Consider the following 21,924-nt stretch of genomic DNA (forward strand, 5'->3'; position numbering starts at 1 on the left):
AGGAAGGTAAAGGAGATTGTGAGCCGCTCTGAGACTCTTCGGAGTGGAGGGCGGGATATAAATCCAATATCTTCATCTACCTCACAGGGTGTCTGTTGTGGGGGAGGAAGGGAAAGGAGATTGTGAGCCGCTCTGAGACTCTTCGGAGTGGAGGGCGGGATATAAATCCAATATCTTCATCTACCTCACAGGGTGTCTGTTGTGGGGGGGGAGGTAAAGGAGATTGTGAGCCGCTCTGAGACTCAGAGTGGAGGTGGGGTATAAATCCAATATCTTCTTCTTGAAAGGGCACCTTCTGGGAGAGCTCTCCCAGACCCTCCTACCTCACAGGGTGTCTTTTGTGGGAGGGAGGGGAAGGTAAAGGAGATTGTGACCACCCTGAGGCTGTGATCACACGTATTTTGCCAGTTCATACAGTAAAATCCAGCTGAAAAGTGGACTCAAAGTGGATTGGCACTGCGTGATTTAGCAAGCGGGATCACAGCCTGAGATTCACAACGTAGGGCGGGATATAAATCCAATATCATCATCTTCTGATTTCAACAGATCCCCCATGAACGGCAAGGTTTGTCCCCTGGTTCATTTCGACTGGCTCAAAAGGGAAAGGGAAAAAAGTGGTTTTGCATGGCAAAATATTTACTGCACCCAACCACACTGTTCCTCCCCTGCCGGAAGGCCATGTTGAGCGGGGGGAATGTCTGTGGCTAAGAGTCAAGAGGTAGCCCTCTTTTGCCATCGGAGAAGAGACGCCTGCCCAGAAGAGCAAGAAGGACATGGAACGCGCTCTTCCTCCTTCCTCCGTGCTCCTCTCTGGGAGGCCGCAGTCCTTCCTTCGGCCGGCAGCACCGTCCCCTGCCCAAGTCCTGAAATGACAGCGCCGCTGCCTTACGAGCCCCCAGCCCACCCCAGGCCCCGGGATCAAACGTCTGTCATCTCGTCCTCCAGCTCTGCGTCGTCTGGCTCCCCTTCGCCTTCTTCTTCCTCCTCTTCCGATGTCACGTCGGGGTCATCGGCTTGGGCCAGGCACTTTGGACAGGAGCAGATAAACAGGTAATTTTCCCTGGGGAGGGAGGGGAGAAAGGGCTGCCGTCAGCAGGACTCTGGAAGCTGCTCTCTACGGAATCAGACTCCTGGTTCATCAAGAACCTCAGAAGAGCCCTGCTGGATCAGACCAGTGAGGGTCCATCTAGTCCAGCCTCCTGTCTCACACACTGGCCAGCCAGTTCCTCTGGAGGGCCAACAACAGGGCAGAGAGGCCGAGGCCTTCCCCTGATAAGAACATCAGAAGAGCCCTGCTGGATCAGACCAGGGAGGGACCATCTAGTCCAGCCTCCTGTCTCACACAGTGGCCAGACAGTTCCTCTGGAGGGCCAACAACAGGGCAGAGAGGCCGAGGTCTTCCCCTGTGAAGAACATCAGAAGAGCCCTGCTGGATCAGACGAGGGAGGGTTCATCTAGTCCAGTCTCCTGTCTCACACAGTGGCCAACCTGTTCCTCTGGAGGGCCAACAACAGGGCAGAGAGGCCGAGGCCTTCTCCTGAGAAGAACATCAGAAGAGCCCTGCTGGATCAGACCAGTGAGGGTCCCTCTAGTCCAGCCTCCTGTCTCACACAGTGGCCAGCCAGTTCCTCTGGAGGGCCAACAGCAGGGCAAAGAGGCCGAGGCCTTCCCCTGAGAAGAACATCAGAAGAGCCCTGCTGGGTCAGACCAGTGAGGGTCCATCTAGTCCAGCCTCCTGTCTCACACAGTGGCCAACCAGCTCCTCTGGAGGGCCAACAACAGGGCAGAGAGGCTGACGCCTTCCCCTTAGAAGAACATCAGAAGAGCCCTGCTGGATCAGACCAGGGAGGGTCCATCTAGTCCAGCCTGCTGTCTCACACAGTGGCCAGCCAGTTCCTCTGGAAGGCCAACAGCAGGGCAGAGAGGCCGAGGTCTTCCCCTGTGAAGAACATCAGAAGAGCCCTGCTGGATCAGACGAGGGAGGGTCCATCTAGTCCAGCCTGCTGTCTCACACAGGGGCCAACCAGTACCTCTGGAGGGCCAACAACAGGGCAGAGAGGCTGAGGCCTTCCCCTGAGAAGAACATCAGAAGAGCCCTGCTGGATCAGACCAGTGAGGGTCCATCTAGTCCAGCCTCCTGTCTCACACAGTGGCCAACCAGTTCCTCTGGAGGGCCAACAGCTTGGCAGAGAGGCCGAGGCCTTCCCGTGATGTAGCTTCCTTTCTCTGGGGTTCAGAGGCTCAGTGCCTCTGAATGTGGAGGTCCCCCTCAGCCACCTTGGCCAGGAGCCATTGACAGACCTCTCCTCCACGCATCTTGCTAATCCCCTTCTCAAGCTGTCTATTCCTGTGGCCATCACTACATTGGAATCACCCTCTGTGTCACTCTCTGTGTTTCTCCTTTTGTCCGTCCTGAACTTACCGCCCATCAGCCTCATTGGATGCCCTTGAACGCTAGTATTTGAAGAGAGAGAGAAGAAGTTCTCTCCGCCCACTCTCTCCCCTCCAGGCATCGTTTTATAAACCGCTCTCGTGTCCCTCCCTTAGTCGTCTCTTTTCTAAACTGAAAAGCCCCAGACGCTTCAGCCGTTCCTCCTAGAAAAGGTGCTCCAGCTTTGCTTCATTGGATACCTGCTAGCCAGAAAAGGGGATGCAATCTAGGGAGCTGTCCTGGCCTAGATATGAAGCTGCCTTCTACTGAATCAGACCCTCTTTGGTCCATCAAAGTCAGTCTTGTCTTCTCAGACTGGCAGCGGCTCTCCAGGGTCTCAAGCTGAGGTTTTTCATACCTATTTGCCTGGACCCTTTTTTGGAGATGCTGGGGATTGAACCTGGGACCTTCTGCTTACCAAGCAGATGCTCTACCCCTGAGCCACCATCCCTCCCCATGAACTATGAAGCTGCCTTCTACTGAATCAGACCCTCTTTGGTCCATCAAAGTCAGTCTTGTCTTCTCAGACTGGCAGCGGCTCTCCAGGGTCTCAAGCTGAGGTTTTTCATACCTATTTGCCTGGACCCTTTTTTGGAGATGCTGGGGATTGAACCTGGGACCTTCTGCTTACCAAGCAGATGCTCTACCACTAAGCCACCGTCCCTCCCCTTAGGCATATGAACATATGAAGCTGCCTTCTACTGAAGCAGACCCCTCTCGGTCCATCAAAGTCAGTCTTGTCTACTCAGACTGGCAGTGTCTCTCCAGGACCTCAAGCTGAGGTTTTTTCACGCCTCCTTGCCTGGACCCTTTTTAGTTGGAGATGCTGGGGATTGAACCTGGGACCTTCTGCTTACCAAGCAGATGCTCTACCCCTGAGCCACCATCCTTCCCCATGAACTATGAAGCTGCCTTCTACTGAATCAGACCCTCTTTGGTCCATCAAAGTCAGTCTTGTCTTCTCAGACTGGCAGCGGCTCTCCAGGGTCTCAAGCTGAGGTTTTTCATACCTATTTGCCTGGACCCTTTTTTGGAGATGCTGGGGATTGAACCTGGGACCTTCTGCTTACCAAGCAGATGCTCTACCACTAAGCCACCGTCCCTCCCCTTAGGCATATGAACATATGAAGCTGCCTTCTACTGAAGCAGACCCCTCTCGGTCCATCAAAGTCAGTCTTGTCTACTCAGACTGGCAGTGTCTCTCCAGGACCTCAAGCTGAGGTTTTTTCACGCCTCCTTGCCTGGACCCTTTTTAGTTGGAGATGCTGGGGATTGAACCTGGGACCTTCTGCTTACCAAGCAGATGCTCTACCCCTGAGCCACCATCCCTCCCCATGAACTATGAAGCTGCCTTCTACTGAATCAGACCCTCTTTGGTCCATCAAAGTCAGTCTTGTCTTCTCAGACTGGCAGCGGCTCTCCAGGGTCTCAAGCTGAGGTTTTTCATACCTATTTGCCTGGACCCTTTTTTGGAGATGCTGGGGATTGAACCTGGGACCTTCTGCTTACCAAGCAGATGCTCTACCACTAAGCCACCGTCCCTCCCCTTAGGCATATGAACATATGAAGCTGCCTTCTACTGAAGCAGACCCCTCTCGGTCCATCAAAGTCAGTCTTGTCTACTCAGACTGGCAGTGTCTCTCCAGGACCTCAAGCTGAGGTTTTTTCACGCCTCCTTGCCTGGACCCTTTTTAGTTGGAGATGCTGGGGATTGAACCTGGGACCTTCTGCTTACCAAGCAGATGCTCTACCCCTGAGCCACCATCCCTCCCCATGAACTATGAAGCTGCCTTCTACTGAATCAGACCCTCTTTGGTCCATCAAAGTCAGTCTTGTCTTCTCAGACTGGCAGCGGCTCTCCAGGGTCTCAAGCTGAGGTTTTTCATACCTATTTGCCTGGACCCTTTTTTGGAGATGCTGGGGATTGAACCTGGGACCTTCTGCTTACCAAGCAGATGCTCTACCACTAAGCCACCGTCCCTCCCCTTAGGCATATGAACATATGAAGCTGCCTTCTACTGAAGCAGACCCCTCTCGGTCCATCAAAGTCAGTCTTGTCTACTCAGACTGGCAGTGTCTCTCCAGGACCTCAAGCTGAGGTTTTTTCACGCCTCCTTGCCTGGACCCTTTTTAGTTGGAGATGCTGGGGATTGAACCTGGGACCTTCTGCTTACCAAGCAGATGCTCTACCCCTGAGCCACCATCCCTCCCCATGAACTATGAAGCTGCCTTCTACTGAATCAGACCCTCTTTGGTCCATCAAAGTCAGTCTTGTCTTCTCAGACTGGCAGCGGCTCTCCAGGGTCTCAAGCTGAGGTTTTTCATACCTATTTGCCTGGACCCTTTTTTGGAGATGCTGGGGATTGAACCTGGGACCTTCTGCTTACCAAGCAGATGCTCTACCACTAAGCCACCGTCCCTCCCCTTAGGCATATGAACATATGAAGCTGCCTTCTACTGAAGCAGACCCCTCTCGGTCCATCAAAGTCAGTCTTGTCTACTCAGACTGGCAGTGTCTCTCCAGGACCTCAAGCTGAGGTTTTTTCACGCCTCCTTGCCTGGACCCTTTTTAGTTGGAGATGCTGGGGATTGAACCTGGGACCTTCTGCTTACCAAGCAGATGCTCTACCCCTGAGCCACCATCCCTCCCCATGAACTATGAAGCTGCCTTCTACTGAATCAGACCCTCTTTGGTCCATCAAAGTCAGTCTTGTCTTCTCAGACTGGCAGCGGCTCTCCAGGGTCTCAAGCTGAGGTTTTTCATACCTATTTGCCTGGACCCTTTTTTGGAGATGCTGGGGATTGAACCTGGGACCTTCTGCTTACCAAGCAGATGCTCTACCACTAAGCCACCGTCCCTCCCCTTAGGCATATGAACATATGAAGCTGCCTTCTACTGAAGCAGACCCCTCTCGGTCCATCAAAGTCAGTCTTGTCTACTCAGACTGGCAGTGTCTCTCCAGGACCTCAAGCTGAGGTTTTTTCACGCCTCCTTGCCTGGACCCTTTTTAGTTGGAGATGCTGGGGATTGAACCTGGGACCTTCTGCTTACCAAGCAGATGCTCTACCCCTGAGCCACCATCCCTCCCCATGAACTATGAAGCTGCCTTCTACTGAATCAGACCCTCTTTGGTCCATCAAAGTCAGTCTTGTCTTCTCAGACTGGCAGCGGCTCTCCAGGGTCTCAAGCTGAGGTTTTTCATACCTATTTGCCTGGACCCTTTTTTGGAGATGCTGGGGATTGAACCTGGGACCTTCTGCTTACCAAGCAGATGCTCTACCACTAAGCCACCGTCCCTCCCCTTAGGCATATGAACATATGAAGCTGCCTTCTACTGAAGCAGACCCCTCTCGGTCCATCAAAGTCAGTCTTGTCTACTCAGACTGGCAGTGTCTCTCCAGGACCTCAAGCTGAGGTTTTTTCACGCCTCCTTGCCTGGACCCTTTTTAGTTGGAGATGCTGGGGATTGAACCTGGGACCTTCTGCTTACCAAGCAGATGCTCTACCCCTGAGCCACCATCCCTCCCCATGAACTATGAAGCTGCCTTCTACTGAATCAGACCCTCTTTGGTCCATCAAAGTCAGTCTTGTCTTCTCAGACTGGCAGCGGCTCTCCAGGGTCTCAAGCTGAGGTTTTTCATACCTATTTGCCTGGACCCTTTTTTGGAGATGCTGGGGATTGAACCTGGGACCTTCTGCTTACCAAGCAGATGCTCTACCACTAAGCCACCGTCCCTCCCCTTAGGCATATGAACATATGAAGCTGCCTTCTACTGAAGCAGACCCCTCTCGGTCCATCAAAGTCAGTCTTGTCTACTCAGACTGGCAGTGTCTCTCCAGGACCTCAAGCTGAGGTTTTTTCACGCCTCCTTGCCTGGACCCTTTTTAGTTGGAGATGCTGGGGATTGAACCTGGGACCTTCTGCTTACCAAGCAGATGCTCTACCCCTGAGCCACCATCCCTCCCCATGAACTATGAAGCTGCCTTCTACTGAATCAGACCCTCTTTGGTCCATCAAAGTCAGTCTTGTCTTCTCAGACTGGCAGCGGCTCTCCAGGGTCTCAAGCTGAGGTTTTTCATACCTATTTGCCTGGACCCTTTTTTGGAGATGCTGGGGATTGAACCTGGGACCTTCTGCTTACCAAGCAGATGCTCTACCACTAAGCCACCGTCCCTCCCCTTAGGCATATGAACATATGAAGCTGCCTTCTACTGAAGCAGACCCCTCTCGGTCCATCAAAGTCAGTCTTGTCTACTCAGACTGGCAGTGTCTCTCCAGGACCTCAAGCTGAGGTTTTTTCACGCCTCCTTGCCTGGACCCTTTTTAGTTGGAGATGCTGGGGATTGAACCTGGGACCTTCTGCTTACCAAGCAGATGCTCTACCCCTGAGCCACCATCCCTCCCCATGAACTATGAAGCTGCCTTCTACTGAATCAGACCCTCTTTGGTCCATCAAAGTCAGTCTTGTCTTCTCAGACTGGCAGCGGCTCTCCAGGGTCTCAAGCTGAGGTTTTTCATACCTATTTGCCTGGACCCTTTTTTGGAGATGCTGGGGATTGAACCTGGGACCTTCTGCTTACCAAGCAGATGCTCTACCACTAAGCCACCGTCCCTCCCCTTAGGCATATGAACATATGAAGCTGCCTTCTACTGAAGCAGACCCCTCTCGGTCCATCAAAGTCAGTCTTGTCTACTCAGACTGGCAGTGTCTCTCCAGGACCTCAAGCTGAGGTTTTTTCACGCCTCCTTGCCTGGACCCTTTTTAGTTGGAGATGCTGGGGATTGAACCTGGGACCTTCTGCTTACCAAGCAGATGCTCTACCCCTGAGCCACCATCCCTCCCCATGAACTATGAAGCTGCCTTCTACTGAATCAGACCCTCTTTGGTCCATCAAAGTCAGTCTTGTCTTCTCAGACTGGCAGCGGCTCTCCAGGGTCTCAAGCTGAGGTTTTTCATACCTATTTGCCTGGACCCTTTTTTGGAGATGCTGGGGATTGAACCTGGGACCTTCTGCTTACCAAGCAGATGCTCTACCACTAAGCCACCGTCCCTCCCCTTAGGCATATGAACATATGAAGCTGCCTTCTACTGAAGCAGACCCCTCTCGGTCCATCAAAGTCAGTCTTGTCTACTCAGACTGGCAGTGTCTCTCCAGGACCTCAAGCTGAGGTTTTTTCACGCCTCCTTGCCTGGACCCTTTTTAGTTGGAGATGCTGGGGATTGAACCTGGGACCTTCTGCTTACCAAGCAGATGCTCTACCCCTGAGCCACCATCCCTCCCCATGAACTATGAAGCTGCCTTCTACTGAATCAGACCCTCTTTGGTCCATCAAAGTCAGTCTTGTCTTCTCAGACTGGCAGCGGCTCTCCAGGGTCTCAAGCTGAGGTTTTTCATACCTATTTGCCTGGACCCTTTTTTGGAGATGCTGGGGATTGAACCTGGGACCTTCTGCTTACCAAGCAGATGCTCTACCACTAAGCCACCGTCCCTCCCCTTAGGCATATGAACATATGAAGCTGCCTTCTACTGAAGCAGACCCCTCTCGGTCCATCAAAGTCAGTCTTGTCTACTCAGACTGGCAGTGTCTCTCCAGGACCTCAAGCTGAGGTTTTTTCACGCCTCCTTGCCTGGACCCTTTTTAGTTGGAGATGCTGGGGATTGAACCTGGGACCTTCTGCTTACCAAGCAGATGCTCTACCCCTGAGCCACCATCCCTCCCCATGAACTATGAAGCTGCCTTCTACTGAATCAGACCCTCTTTGGTCCATCAAAGTCAGTCTTGTCTTCTCAGACTGGCAGCGGCTCTCCAGGGTCTCAAGCTGAGGTTTTTCATACCTATTTGCCTGGACCCTTTTTTGGAGATGCTGGGGATTGAACCTGGGACCTTCTGCTTACCAAGCAGATGCTCTACCACTAAGCCACCGTCCCTCCCCTTAGGCATATGAACATATGAAGCTGCCTTCTACTGAAGCAGACCCCTCTCGGTCCATCAAAGTCAGTCTTGTCTACTCAGACTGGCAGTGTCTCTCCAGGACCTCAAGCTGAGGTTTTTTCACGCCTCCTTGCCTGGACCCTTTTTAGTTGGAGATGCTGGGGATTGAACCTGGGACCTTCTGCTTACCAAGCAGATGCTCTACCCCTGAGCCACCATCCCTCCCCATGAACTATGAAGCTGCCTTCTACTGAATCAGACCCTCTTTGGTCCATCAAAGTCAGTCTTGTCTTCTCAGACTGGCAGCGGCTCTCCAGGGTCTCAAGCTGAGGTTTTTCATACCTATTTGCCTGGACCCTTTTTTGGAGATGCTGGGGATTGAACCTGGGACCTTCTGCTTACCAAGCAGATGCTCTACCACTAAGCCACCGTCCCTCCCCTTAGGCATATGAACATATGAAGCTGCCTTCTACTGAAGCAGACCCCTCTCGGTCCATCAAAGTCAGTCTTGTCTACTCAGACTGGCAGTGTCTCTCCAGGACCTCAAGCTGAGGTTTTTTCACGCCTCCTTGCCTGGACCCTTTTTAGTTGGAGATGCTGGGGATTGAACCTGGGACCTTCTGCTTACCAAGCAGATGCTCTACCCCTGAGCCACCATCCCTCCCCATGAACTATGAAGCTGCCTTCTACTGAATCAGACCCTCTTTGGTCCATCAAAGTCAGTCTTGTCTTCTCAGACTGGCAGCGGCTCTCCAGGGTCTCAAGCTGAGGTTTTTCATACCTATTTGCCTGGACCCTTTTTTGGAGATGCTGGGGATTGAACCTGGGACCTTCTGCTTACCAAGCAGATGCTCTACCACTAAGCCACCGTCCCTCCCCTTAGGCATATGAACATATGAAGCTGCCTTCTACTGAAGCAGACCCCTCTCGGTCCATCAAAGTCAGTCTTGTCTACTCAGACTGGCAGTGTCTCTCCAGGACCTCAAGCTGAGGTTTTTTCACGCCTCCTTGCCTGGACCCTTTTTAGTTGGAGATGCTGGGGATTGAACCTGGGACCTTCTGCTTACCAAGCAGATGCTCTACCCCTGAGCCACCATCCCTCCCCATGAACTATGAAGCTGCCTTCTACTGAATCAGACCCTCTTTGGTCCATCAAAGTCAGTCTTGTCTTCTCAGACTGGCAGCGGCTCTCCAGGGTCTCAAGCTGAGGTTTTTCATACCTATTTGCCTGGACCCTTTTTTGGAGATGCTGGGGATTGAACCTGGGACCTTCTGCTTACCAAGCAGATGCTCTACCACTAAGCCACCGTCCCTCCCCTTAGGCATATGAACATATGAAGCTGCCTTCTACTGAAGCAGACCCCTCTCGGTCCATCAAAGTCAGTCTTGTCTACTCAGACTGGCAGTGTCTCTCCAGGACCTCAAGCTGAGGTTTTTTCACGCCTCCTTGCCTGGACCCTTTTTAGTTGGAGATGCTGGGGATTGAACCTGGGACCTTCTGCTTACCAAGCAGATGCTCTACCCCTGAGCCACCATCCCTCCCCATGAACTATGAAGCTGCCTTCTACTGAATCAGACCCTCTTTGGTCCATCAAAGTCAGTCTTGTCTTCTCAGACTGGCAGCGGCTCTCCAGGGTCTCAAGCTGAGGTTTTTCATACCTATTTGCCTGGACCCTTTTTTGGAGATGCTGGGGATTGAACCTGGGACCTTCTGCTTACCAAGCAGATGCTCTACCACTAAGCCACCGTCCCTCCCCTTAGGCATATGAACATATGAAGCTGCCTTCTACTGAAGCAGACCCCTCTCGGTCCATCAAAGTCAGTCTTGTCTACTCAGACTGGCAGTGTCTCTCCAGGACCTCAAGCTGAGGTTTTTCATGCCTATTTCCCTGGACCCTTTTTAGTTGGAGATGTCGGGGATTGAACCTGGGACCTTCTGCTTACCAAACAGATGCTCTACCCCTGAGCCACCATCCCTCCCCATGAACTATGAAGCTGCCTTCTACTGAATCAGACCTGCCTCGGTCCATCAAAGTCAGTCTTGTCTACTCAGACTGGCAGCGGCTCTCCAGGACCTCAAGCTGAGGTTTTCCACACCTCCTTGCCTGGACCCTTTGTAGTTGGAGATGCCGGGGATCGAACCTGGGACTTTCTGCTTACCTTCTCTCCCACTGAGCCACCGTCCCTCCCCTATGGGGCAGCACCCTCCCTACAACTCCTCCAGGAGACACCCCATTCACCCCCCTTCCCGTCTGACTAAAGTCCTAAAACCCCACCTCTTTTTGCAAAACATTTTACCCATCAGCAATCACATCTCTACATGGGGCTGCCCCTGTACCGAACTCGGAAACGACAGCTAGTGCAGAATGCAGCAGCCAGGCTGTTAGTGGGACTACCTCGGTGGGAGCACGTGCAGCCTAGGTTGCGGGAGCTGCACTGGCTGCCAATTGTGTTCCGAGTTCGTTACAAGGTGCTGGTTATTACCTTTAAAGCCCTATATGGCCGAGGACCTGCCTACCTCAGGGACCGCCTCTCTCCATATATCCCCCAGAGAGCACTGAGATCTAGCTCCGAAAATCTCTTAAAAATCCCTGGACCAAGAGAGGCCAAACTGAAAACAACGCGGGAGAAGGGCCTTCTCAATAACGGCCCCCCATTGGCGGAATCAACTACCAGAAGAGGTACGGGCCCTGCGAGACTATAATCAGTCCCGCAGGGCCTGCAGAACTGTCCTTTTTCAAATGGCCTATAAGATGGAATCCTGAAGTGACAACTAGCCATCTGATATATACGTATATGCCGCGTTGTACGGTAGCACCTTTAACTGTAGTGGTTTTTTAATTAATTTATTAATGTTTTTATTGTATTTTATTATATAATGTATTGTTATAATCATGGTTCATTCCATGTCCTGTAAGCCGCCCTGAGCCTGCCTAGGCGGGGAGGGCGGGATGTAAATAAAAATTTATTATTATTATTATTATTATTATCATCATCATCATCATCTAAGCAGATGAATGGACATTCTTCCCCCCACTCGTCTGACTTCTCTATCCTTTCCCATCCCGCCCTGGCCCTCCCTGTCATCAGAACACAGAACTGTGAGCTCCTTGGGGCAGGGGGCTGTCCTGCAGTCCTGTCACCAGCTCCCACCTCCGCCACGCACACGGCAGGCTCTGCTCTTACCGGAGCGCCTTGTGCCGGCTGTGGCGGCTCCTCTCTCGCTGACAGCAGTCGAGGTAGCTGATGCAGATCTCCTGTGCGGGCAGAAGCGAAATTAGAATCCGCTGCTCTTAACCACTACAACACACCGGCTCTAAAAGAGACCAGCAGATCTGTCCGGGGCAGATGTTGCCGGGACTCTCAAGCAGGAGCTGTTGCCCTCTTACCTCCCCGGGCTGGATATCTTCCAAGGCTGTCAGGTGGAGCAAGAAATTGTTGTCTGGGAACGAGGCCTCGGCGTTGGGAATGCAGCTGTGGTTGCCTGGAAGAAAAAAAACAAGGGGCCAGGCTTTAGAGTCAGTGCAAGGCGCTAGTCCTGTGCGATCATTTCCCCCAAAATAAAATAAACCAGTGATCCTGAACAGGGTATCGCTTTCTCTGTACTTACAACAGCTTTGCAGCACAAAGAGGCCGGACCCCTCGCAATTGAGGAACTCTCCTGTCTCTGAATCGAAAAGAGAGAAAGGGAGAGGCTAGCAACACTCACGCCCGGGAACTGCTCCTTGGAAAGCTGGAACACCAAAGAAAAAGGCTGAAGCCTACAGTTGGAATCATACAGTTGGAAGGGGCCTCCAGGGTCATCTAACATAAGAACATAAGAGAAGCCATGTTGGATCAGGTCAGTGGCCCCTCCAGTGCAACACTCTGTGTCACATAAGAACAGAAGAGAAGCCATGTTGGATCAGGCCAATGGCCCATCCAGTCCAACACTCTGTGTCACATAAGAACAGAAGAGAAGCCATGTTGGATCAGGCCAATGGCCCATCCAGTCCAACACTCTGTGTCACATAAGAACATAAGAGAAGCCCTGTTGGATCAGGCCAGTGGCCCATCCACTCCAACACTCTGTGTCACATAAGAGAAGCCCTGTTGGATCAGGCCAGCGGCCCCTCCAGTCCAACACTCTGTGTCACATAAGAGAAGCCCTGTTGGATCAGGCCAGTGGCCCATCCAGTCCAACACCCTGTGTCACACAGTGGCCAAAAAACCCCAAAGTGCCATCAGAGGTCCATCAGTGGGGCCAGGACACTAGAAGCTCTCCCACTGTTGCCCCCCACCCAAGCACCAAGAATACGGAGCATCACTGCCTCAGAAAGAGTTCCAACGATACGCTGTGGCTAATAGCCACTGATGGACCTCTACTCCCCATGCTTAGCCAATCCCCTCTTGAAGCTGGCTATGCTTGCAGCCCCCATCACCTCCTGTGGCAGTGAATTCCACAGGTTAATCACCCCTTTGGGTGAAGAAGGACTTCCTTTTATCCGTTCTAACCCGACTGCTCAGCAATTTCATGGAATGTCCACGAGTTCTCGTATTGTGAGAAAGGGAGAAAAGGACTTCTTTCTCTACCTTCTCCATCGCATGCATAATCTTGTAAACCTCTATCACGTCACCCCGCAGTCGACGTTTCTCCAAGCTAAAGAGCCCCAAGCGTTTTAACCTTTCTTCACAGGGAAAGTGTTCCAACCCTTTAATCATTCTAGTTGCCCTTTTCTGCATTTTTTCCGATGCTACAATATCCTTTTTGAGGTGCAGTGACCAGAAATGTACACAGTACTCCAAAGGACGTCGACCTATGTAGGGGCATTATGATACCGGCTGATTTGTTTTCAGTTTCAGTTTATTTCAATTTATATCCCGCCCTTCTCGCCGAAGCGGCTCAGGGCGGCTCACGACATATAAAATCTAACATAACGTTTGGCTTTAAAATACATCAATTTACAGCAATGGCTTTAAAAATACATCAATTTAGACCATTTAAAACAGTGATAATAAAACATATAGAACAAGCGATTTGTCAAAATGATACACTACAACCTTCCAGAGAGTTTCCAACGTCAGTTAGTTATAGGCCAGCCGGAAGAGGGCTGTCTTACAGGCCCCGCGGAACTGCCCTAGGTCCCGCAGGGCCCTCCCCTCTTCCGGCAGCTGGTTCCACCAGCAAGGCGCCGTTACCGAGAAGGCCCTGTCCCTGGTGGATTTCAGACGGGCCTCCTTCGGCCCGGGGATTACAAGCAGGTTTTGAGAACCCGATCGTAGTACTCTCTGGCGAACATGTGGGGAGAGATGGTCCCTAAGGTAGGCAGGCCCTAGGCCAGATAGGGCTTTAAAGGTACTAACCAGCACCTTGTACCGAACTCAGTATATTATTGGCATATAATTTTCAATTCCCTTCCTGTGTAGCTAGATCCAGGCGGGCGGCAGCCGTGTAGGTCTGAAGCAGCTGAACAAAGCGGGAGTCAAGTGGCAATTCTAAGACCAACCAATTTTTATGTAGGTTCTTAAAGGTGCCACTTGACTCCTGCTTTGTTCAGTTCCCTTCCTAATAATCCCCAGCATGGCGTTGGCCTTTCTAAAATTGCGGCTGCACACTGTATAGAAGGGCATCTAGTGATGGCGAACAGCCGTCCACTAAGCGTGACCACGGCTACCCATTCGGTTGCTGCCACCCCGTCGCTTTGCTTGGTCTATCAAGAGGACCCACCTTTCTCAATGTCCTTGTAAAGCTGGTCTATGAAAGCGTCCAACTGCTCTCGCTCCTGGGGGGGAAGTTCCAGGGCATCGCAGGCGTGGACCCACTGGCTTAAGGAGCTGGGAGGGGGGGAGAGGACAAAAGGGAGAGAATGGGTCATAGATCCAATAATGCAGAACATCCCAAGTACTTCACGTACGACAACCTGACGAGGCAGACCGCTTTTATCATCGCAGTAGGCTCCTGTTCGTCCCGCAAGAAGAAGATGACGATGATATTGGATTTATATCCCGCCGTCCACTCCGAATCTCAGAGACCCAGAGGTGCTCACAATCTTCTTTCCCTTCCTTCCCCCCTATAACGTACACCCTGTGAGGTGGGTGGGGCTGAGAGAGCTATGCCAGCAGCTGCCCTTTCAAGGACAGCTCTGCCAGACAACCTTTCAAGGACAACCCAAGGCCATTCCAGCAGCTGCAAGTGGAGGAGTGGGGAATCAAACCCGGGTCTTCCAGATAAGTCCGCACACTTAACCACTACACCAAGGAGCTTGGGGGGAGCTTAGAAAGCTCTTCTCTCCCCTACTGTAGCCTCACAATGACTCAAGGGTCCCTGACGTTGTCCCTGTGGGTACTGCAGGCTCCTTTCTTTACTCCCATCAGGGTTGGAATTATAGCAGGAGCTCCTTTGCATATTAGGCCACACCTCCCTGATGTAGCCAATATTCCGAGAGAGTACAAGGCTCTTTTTTGTAAGCTCTAGGAGGATTGGCTACATCCGGGGTGTGTGGCCTAATATGCAAAGGAGTTCCTGCTAGAATTCCACCCCTGGCTCCCATCAGGAACTTTTCAAAAGTGGGTGGGGCTTTTGACTAGCAAAGGCTTCTGACTGGAGATTTGATTGGCTATGCAGATTTTAAAAAAAAAAAACTCCACAAGAATCTTCGCTGTGTGTCGGAAGGGAAGCTGCGGCAGCCATTTTGTGGCTTCACCTAGCCCGCTGTGTCAGAATTTCACAGGAGTCTGCATGGTCAAAAATGCTGGGAACCGCCCCCCTCCCCCCGCTCTCCGAAGTGGGTCAGGCTGAGAGAAAATGAGCAGCCTCAGGTCAGACAGTGAGCTTCACGACACTGCAGAGATTCAAACCCATTCCTCCGCCGTTGTTGACTCACTAGTCTCACCGCTGTACCACACACCACACCACACCACACCAGCTCAGCTTGTTTTGCCACTGCGGGGGAGGAGAGCTGCCAAACTCAGACACCATGGCATTCCAAAGGCTACTCAAGTGCCGTTCATGGATGAAGCACTTTTTAAAATTATTTTTATGCCACTGCTCGAAAACAGAAACTCAAATCCAACAAACCAAAGCAACAGTGCAGTCGTAAATAAGGTGTTAATAAAGAAGCCGCTGGATTTGAACTGGCAACCTGCCATCTCCCTCTCTCTCTAGCTGCTGCTGCAGTGGCAGTTGGTAGGGACCAGGGCTTTTTTGTGGCAGTGTTGAAATAATAGGGCCAAGTCTGACTCACTCAGGAAAGCCTCAAATGCAAAACCACTGTTTATATTACCCATATTATTCTTACATATTGGAACTCTTGCATGCTGGCTTGCTTATTTGTGCGTGTAGGGGTTTAAGCCAAAGGTAGGAAATGTAGTTGCCTTAGAAACCGTTAGGTGAAAAGTGCAAGAATGCGAAGGGAGGAGGGGGGGTGCCAGGACCGGACGCTTTAAGATGGTTTTGGGCATGCGTATCTTATCACGAGGCAGATTGTGAGGGGGCCCCACCAATTTGTGGGTTCCACAAGAAGAAAAACCTCAGAGTTAACCAATTAGTGTGAAGTTTGACTCACTCAGGAGAGATAAGGTAGTGAAGTAATACGTATCTGTGTATAGAGTTTCCATATAAGGGAAAAAGGTGCTGCCTTGCGGCCGGGGGTAGTTTAGATTGCACACCCTGCGTCGGTGACCGGTCTGGTCACAGGGGGAGACAGGGGGGGGGGGGGGCGCGTGCGTCGGGGAATGCTTAAAAAACAACAGCTTGGGGCGGAAACGGCAGAGAGACCGCCTCTGCGCCTCTCTCTCTCACAATCTGCAGTGTGATCTTTACAAATAAACCTTTTGGACTTTGAGCAAGAAGTCTCTGCCTGGTTAATTGCGATCGGTTTTGTGTTGAATGTTTAAAACCGGTTAACAGCAGGAACTCCTTTGCATATTAGGCCACATCCCCTGAGGTAGCCAATCCCCCAAAGGCTTATAGGGCTCTTCGCAAAAGGCCTACTTAAGCTCCAGGAGGATTGGCTACATCAGGGAGGCGTGGCCTAATATGCAAAGGAGGTCCTGCTAGAATTCCTTACAGGGCTCTTCATACAGGGCCTGCTGAAAGCTCCAGGAGGATTGGCTACATCAGGGGGTGTGGCCTAATATGCAAAGGAGGTCCTGCTAGAATTCCTTACAGGGCTCTTCATACAGGGCCTGCTGAGAGCTCCAGGAGGATTGGCTACATCAGGGGGTGTGGCCTAATATGCAAAGGAGGTCCTGCTAGAATTCCTTACAGGGCTCTTCATACAGGGCCTGCTGAAAGCTCCAGGAGGATTGGCTACATCAGGGAGGCGTGGCCTAATATGCAAAGGAGATCCTGCGACAAAAAAAAGCCCTGGTAGGGACAGAACGCAAACACAACCCTAAGAGGAGTCACCTAAGTGGTACAGTCCATTCAAGCACCACGGGACTCTACCACCTCATTCTGTGGCCAAAATGAGACCAGAATCGCAAAACGGGGATCATGGTGACCGGGGATGCAAAAAGCCAACCTAACTGACAAGAAGCCAACAAGTGCCAATGGCCACATTTGGTTAACATTTACTAGCAGGCCTGAATGGTGATTTTAAATTTTGCCTTTGATGGGTTTTTAATGTGCACGTTTCAATGCATTTTAGCTGTGCTGCAAGCCCCCTGCAGATACGTAAGGAAGAACGGCAGCTTGCAAATGTTTTAAAGCGATAAACAAAAACCAGCCTCCGCTCACCTGGTTCCCATTCCTTGGCCGTTGGTGCCCACCAGGGCAAACAGAGAGCGGAAGCCATCAGGGGAAAACCACTGTTGGGAGAAGAAAAGCAAAGTTCCCTCTGTAAATCTTGCCTGCGTCAAGAGCCAAACCTCTCCTGGGTCAAAGAAGCAAGCATTTATTTCATGATTTGCAAATCAAGGAGAGATCCAGGCAAGCAGTCTCACCCAAATCTCTGAAGCCTGGATCGCAGTGCAGCTCAAATTAAGCTTCCCTTGTCCCGCCTGTCCTGGCTCTGCAGACCAATCCGTCAACAGCCTCACAATCTTCTTGCCCTATCCCGTTCAATCTAGCACACACACACACCGTGTTTCCCCCCCTCCCCATTTCCTTAAGCTATCCGGTCACTACTTTTGTTTCTTCAGTTAGGTTACTTTAGCTTTCATTTGCTCTGTTAGGCTTCAGTTCTCCATTTCAGCATAGACTAAGTTTCGTTCTTCCCTTTTATGGCCAAACAGTGTTTCCTGTGCATAATCTTGTGGCGTAGCTGCATTGCCTACTATTCACAACCAACTATTCTATAACAAAATGAGACCCAGCTCCCTCTCTTTGATCACTTTGACCCAGTGCCGAGTGGAGAAAAACTGGTTCAGAGTCCCCCGACAAACAGGTAAATAATTGAGCCCATTGACGGTGGAGAAATCTCTTGACCAGTGGCCTTCAACACCTTTTCAGGCACCCTCCAAGCATTCTCAGAAAGTGGGTGGGACCAGGTGGAGGTTAACTGGCAGGAGGCTTCCCAACCCCCCTGCCCTGCCAGGGGACCCCTGGATTAGCAGCCTAATCCCCCGCTCCCTAAAAATCTGATAGCGGGGGTGGGGGGGGTGGAACGGCGTCGTGTCTCTTTCCCTGCCTGGCTTCAGGCTTCTCCCTTCCTCCAAGTTACAAAGACCCACGCACTGCCGGCCTGCTATTCACTCCAGTCCGGCCTCCCTTCGCGAGGTGCATGCTGGGACTTGTAGTCCTTGCATCCTCTCACGTCTGCTGAGCATTATTCTCTATGTGGAGATTGATTCTCATAGGGTATAATAGGGAATTGATCTGGAGGTTTCGGGGGCTCTGGGGGAGCTGTTTTTTGAGGTAGAGGCACCAAATTTTCTGTATAGTATCTAGTGACTCTCCCCAAAGTATCTCCCAAGTTTCAAAACGATTGGACCAGGGGGTCCCATTCTATGAGCCCCAAAAGAAGGTGCCCCTATCCTTCATTATTTCCTATGGAAGGAAGACATTTAAAAAGGTGTGCGGTTCCTTTAAATGTGATGGCCAGAACTCCCTTGGAGTTCAATTATGCTTGTCACACCCTTGTTCCTGGCTCCGCCCCGATGTCTCCTGGCTCCACCCCCAAAGTCTCCTAGCTCCACCCCCAAAGTCCCCAGATATTTCTTGAATTGGACTTGGCAACCCTAACTGGCAGCCATCTTCCCTCTAAACTGCAGAGTCTTGTGAGCAAAAATTCTACTTTGTGAGCTCCTGGCATTAAAGTTGTGAGCTCCTGCATCAAGGAGTGTGCTGTGGGGGTCATCCTTCTTGAGCTGAGACAAAAATGTGTGAGCGGGAGGCTGAAAATCTGTGAGCTAGCTGACGCGAACTCAGCTTAGAGGAAACACTGACTGGCAGTGAAGGTTTTTAATAACGTTGATTTGGCGGCAGCTGCCACCACAAGCACAAGGATCTGCACTGCATGATTGAAGGTCAGCCATTTTGTAGCTGGCTCCACCCTCTACAGTGACCATTTTGTGGGAGCCATTCTGTGGCTCCACCCACCACGCTGTGTCAGAGAGGCTCAAAGGGTTGCGGATCCTAGCTGTAGCCTGAACAGTTTTCCTAGAACAGGGGTAGGGAACGCTGGCTCTCCAGATGTTTTTTTTTGCCTACAACTCCCATCAGCCCCAGCCATTGGCCATGCTGGCTGGGGCTGATGGGAGTTGTAGGCAAAAAAACCATCTGGAGAGCCAATGCTCCCTATCCCTGCCCTGGAAAGAAAAAGGAGACCAGAAATTTGGGACTCACCCTGCTGAGGTGTTCTTCATAAAGCGCTTCTGTGAAGAGCAGGCGTAGGACTTCCAGCTGGCCCTGGAAAAACCAATCAACCCCAGGAAGGAAAAGAACATTTAATACTGCCAAGCAGTGATCAGTGGGTCATAAGAGCAAAAGAGAAGCCATGTTGGATCAGGGCAATGGCCCATCCAGTCCAACACTCTGCGTCTCATAAGAACATAAGAGAAGCCATGTTGGATCAGGCCAGTGGCCCATACAGTCCAACACTCTGTGTCACATAAGAGAAGCCATGTTGGATCAGGCCAAATGCCCATCCAGTCCAACACTCTGTGTCTCATAAGAGAAGCCATGTTGGGTCAGGCCAATGGCCCCTCCAGTCCAACACTCTGTGTCACATAAGAACATAAGAGAAGCCATGTTGGATCAGGCCAGTGGCCCATCCAATCCAACACTCTGTGTCTCATAAGAACATAAGAGAAGCCCTGTTGGATCAGACTAATGGCCCATCCAGTCCAACACTCTGTGTCTCATAAGAACATAAGAGAAGCCCTGTTGGATCAGGCCAGTGGCCCATCCAGTCTAACACTCTGTGTCTCATAAGAACATAAGAGAAGCCATGTTGGATCAGGTCAATGGCCCATCTAGACTAACACTGTGGCACACAGTGGCCAAAAAACCTCAGGTGCCATCAGGAGATCCATCAATGGGGCCAGGACACTAGAAGCCCTCCCACTGTGCCCCCAAAGCACCAATAATACAGAGCATCACTGCCCCAGACATAAGAATGTAAGAGAAGCCGTATTGGATCAGGCCAGTGGCCCATCCAGTCAAACACTCTGTGTCACATAAGAACATAAGAGAAGCCATGTTGAATCAAACCAATGGCCCCTCCAGTCCAACACTCTGTGTCACACAGTGGCCAAAAAACCCCAGGTGCCATCAGGAAGTCCACCAGTGGGGTAAGGAAACTAGAAGCCCTCCCATTGTGCCCCCCAAGCACCAAGAATACAGAGCATTACTGCCCCAGACATAAGAACAGAAGAGAAGCCATGCTGGATCAGGCCAGTGGCCTTCCAGTCCAACACTCTGTGTCACAGAGTGGCCAAAAAACTCCAGGTGCCATCAGGAGGTTCATCAGTGGGGCCAAGACACTAGAAGCCCTCCCACTGCGCCCCCCAAGCACCCAGAAGACAGAGCATCACAGCCCCAGACAGAGTTCTATACCTTGTGCTAATAGTCACTGATGGACCTCTGCTCCATATGTATATCCAATCCCCCCTTGAAGCTGGCTATGCTTGTAGCCTCCACCACCTCTTGTGGCAGTGATTCCATCTTTGAATCACACTTTGGGTGAAGAAGTACTTCCTTTTACCCATTTCAATCCGATCGCTCAGCAATTTCATAGAATGTCCACAAGTTCTATTGTGAGAAGGGAGAAAAGGACTTCTTTCTCTGCCTTCTCTATCCCATGCATAATCTTGTCATCCTCTATCATGGCACCCGCAGTCTATGTTTCTCCAAGCTAAAGAGCCCCAAGTGTTTTAACCTTTCTTCGTAGGGAAAGTGTCCCAACCCTTTAAACTTTCTAGTTGCCCTTTTCTGCACTTTTCCCCAGTGCTATAATATTGCTTTTGATATCAAAATCGTACAGAGGACACAAGGCAAGCCTAGGTATAGTGGCTCGAGAGGCTGGCTGAGAGGACCAGCAGGGGTATCTATGACAACGCTGGAAGACACACAAAAAACCCCCCTGGCCTTGAAATTGCCTTCTACTGAACCAGACCTTGGTCCATCAAAGCCAGTACTGTCTCCTCAGACTGGCAACTGTTCTCCAGGGTCTCAGGCTGAGGTCTGGTCCTTTTTAATTGGAGCTTCCGGGGACTGAACCTGGGACCTTCTGCATGTGAAGCTGATGCTCTACTGAGCCATGGTCCCTTCTACTGAGCCAGTTCGGTGTAGTGGTTAAGTATGTGAACTCTTATCTGGGAGAACCTGGTTTGATTCCCCCCCTCCTCCACTTGCATCTGCTGCAATGGCCTTGGGTCAGCCATAGCTCTGGCAGAGGTTGTCCTTGAAAGGGCAGCTTCTGGGAGAGCTCTCTCAGCCCCACCCACCTCACAGGGTGTCTGTTGTGGGGGAGGAAGATAAAGGAAGATGAGTGTGCCCACTCAATGCACAGCAGCCAAGAAGGTCTGAGCGCCTGCTCCGGCTGCAATGCCACTGAGGATGTTCTCCGCAGCTGAGAACGAAACGTCTGGAAGGAAAACTTTCTCCAGTAGAACACGGCACTTGATCCCGAAAGACTCTACAAACCCTAATGATGTTACCAGCCGTGAAAACCTGAAATCTTTGAAGATAAAGGACATTGTGAGCCGCTCTGAGTCTCTGATTCAGAGAAGGGCGGGTATAAATCTGCAGTCTTCTTCTTCTCTGTGACTTAAATGGCCTTCATGACTGAAGGACACTGTGATGGAACTGGCCCGATTCTGCCTTCAGACCCGGTTCCGTCAACTCCCTTTTGAGTTGCCAACTGAATGGAGCTAATCTTCTTCCCGCCACTAGGGCACGCTGCCACCACCTGCTCAATTTAGGGGTTCCTGTTTGAGAGAAACAGGACTCCCAATCCCCCTTCATGCCAGTTCTGAGGCAAGGTCCTCTGCCAACCCAGCACCTGGTTAACACAGAGAGACCACAGTCCTTCTTTGGAGACCCCTGGAGAAGAAGAAGATATTGGATTTATATCCCGCCCTCCACTCCAAAGAGTCTCAGAGCGGCTCACAATCTCCTTTACCTTCCTCCCC

At 51.3% G+C, this 21,924-nt stretch overlaps 1 protein-coding gene across 1 annotated transcript in view; it reads right to left on the reverse strand.

Annotated features, from left to right (window-relative positions):
* Positions 1–618: 618 nt before the first annotated feature.
* Positions 619–21,924, reverse strand: part of SMYD5 (SMYD family member 5) — a 37,535-nt gene continuing 16,229 nt past the window's right edge. Inside the window, exons 5-12 of the mRNA XM_060247253.1 lie at positions 20,773–20,849; positions 19,136–19,242; positions 17,087–17,157; positions 14,075–14,181; positions 11,978–12,034; positions 11,757–11,851; positions 11,554–11,624; positions 619–1,060 (exon numbers count right to left, since the gene is read on the reverse strand). Of these exons, the coding sequence (XP_060103236.1) occupies positions 919–1,060; positions 11,554–11,624; positions 11,757–11,851; positions 11,978–12,034; positions 14,075–14,181; positions 17,087–17,157; positions 19,136–19,242; positions 20,773–20,849 (727 nt within the window). The 3' untranslated portion in view covers positions 619–918. The remainder of the gene's footprint in view (positions 1,061–11,553; positions 11,625–11,756; positions 11,852–11,977; positions 12,035–14,074; positions 14,182–17,086; positions 17,158–19,135; positions 19,243–20,772; positions 20,850–21,924) is intronic.

This window comes from Heteronotia binoei, chromosome 9 (genome assembly GCF_032191835.1).
Source record: "Heteronotia binoei isolate CCM8104 ecotype False Entrance Well chromosome 9, APGP_CSIRO_Hbin_v1, whole genome shotgun sequence".
NCBI lineage: Eukaryota > Metazoa > Chordata > Lepidosauria > Squamata > Gekkonidae > Heteronotia > Heteronotia binoei.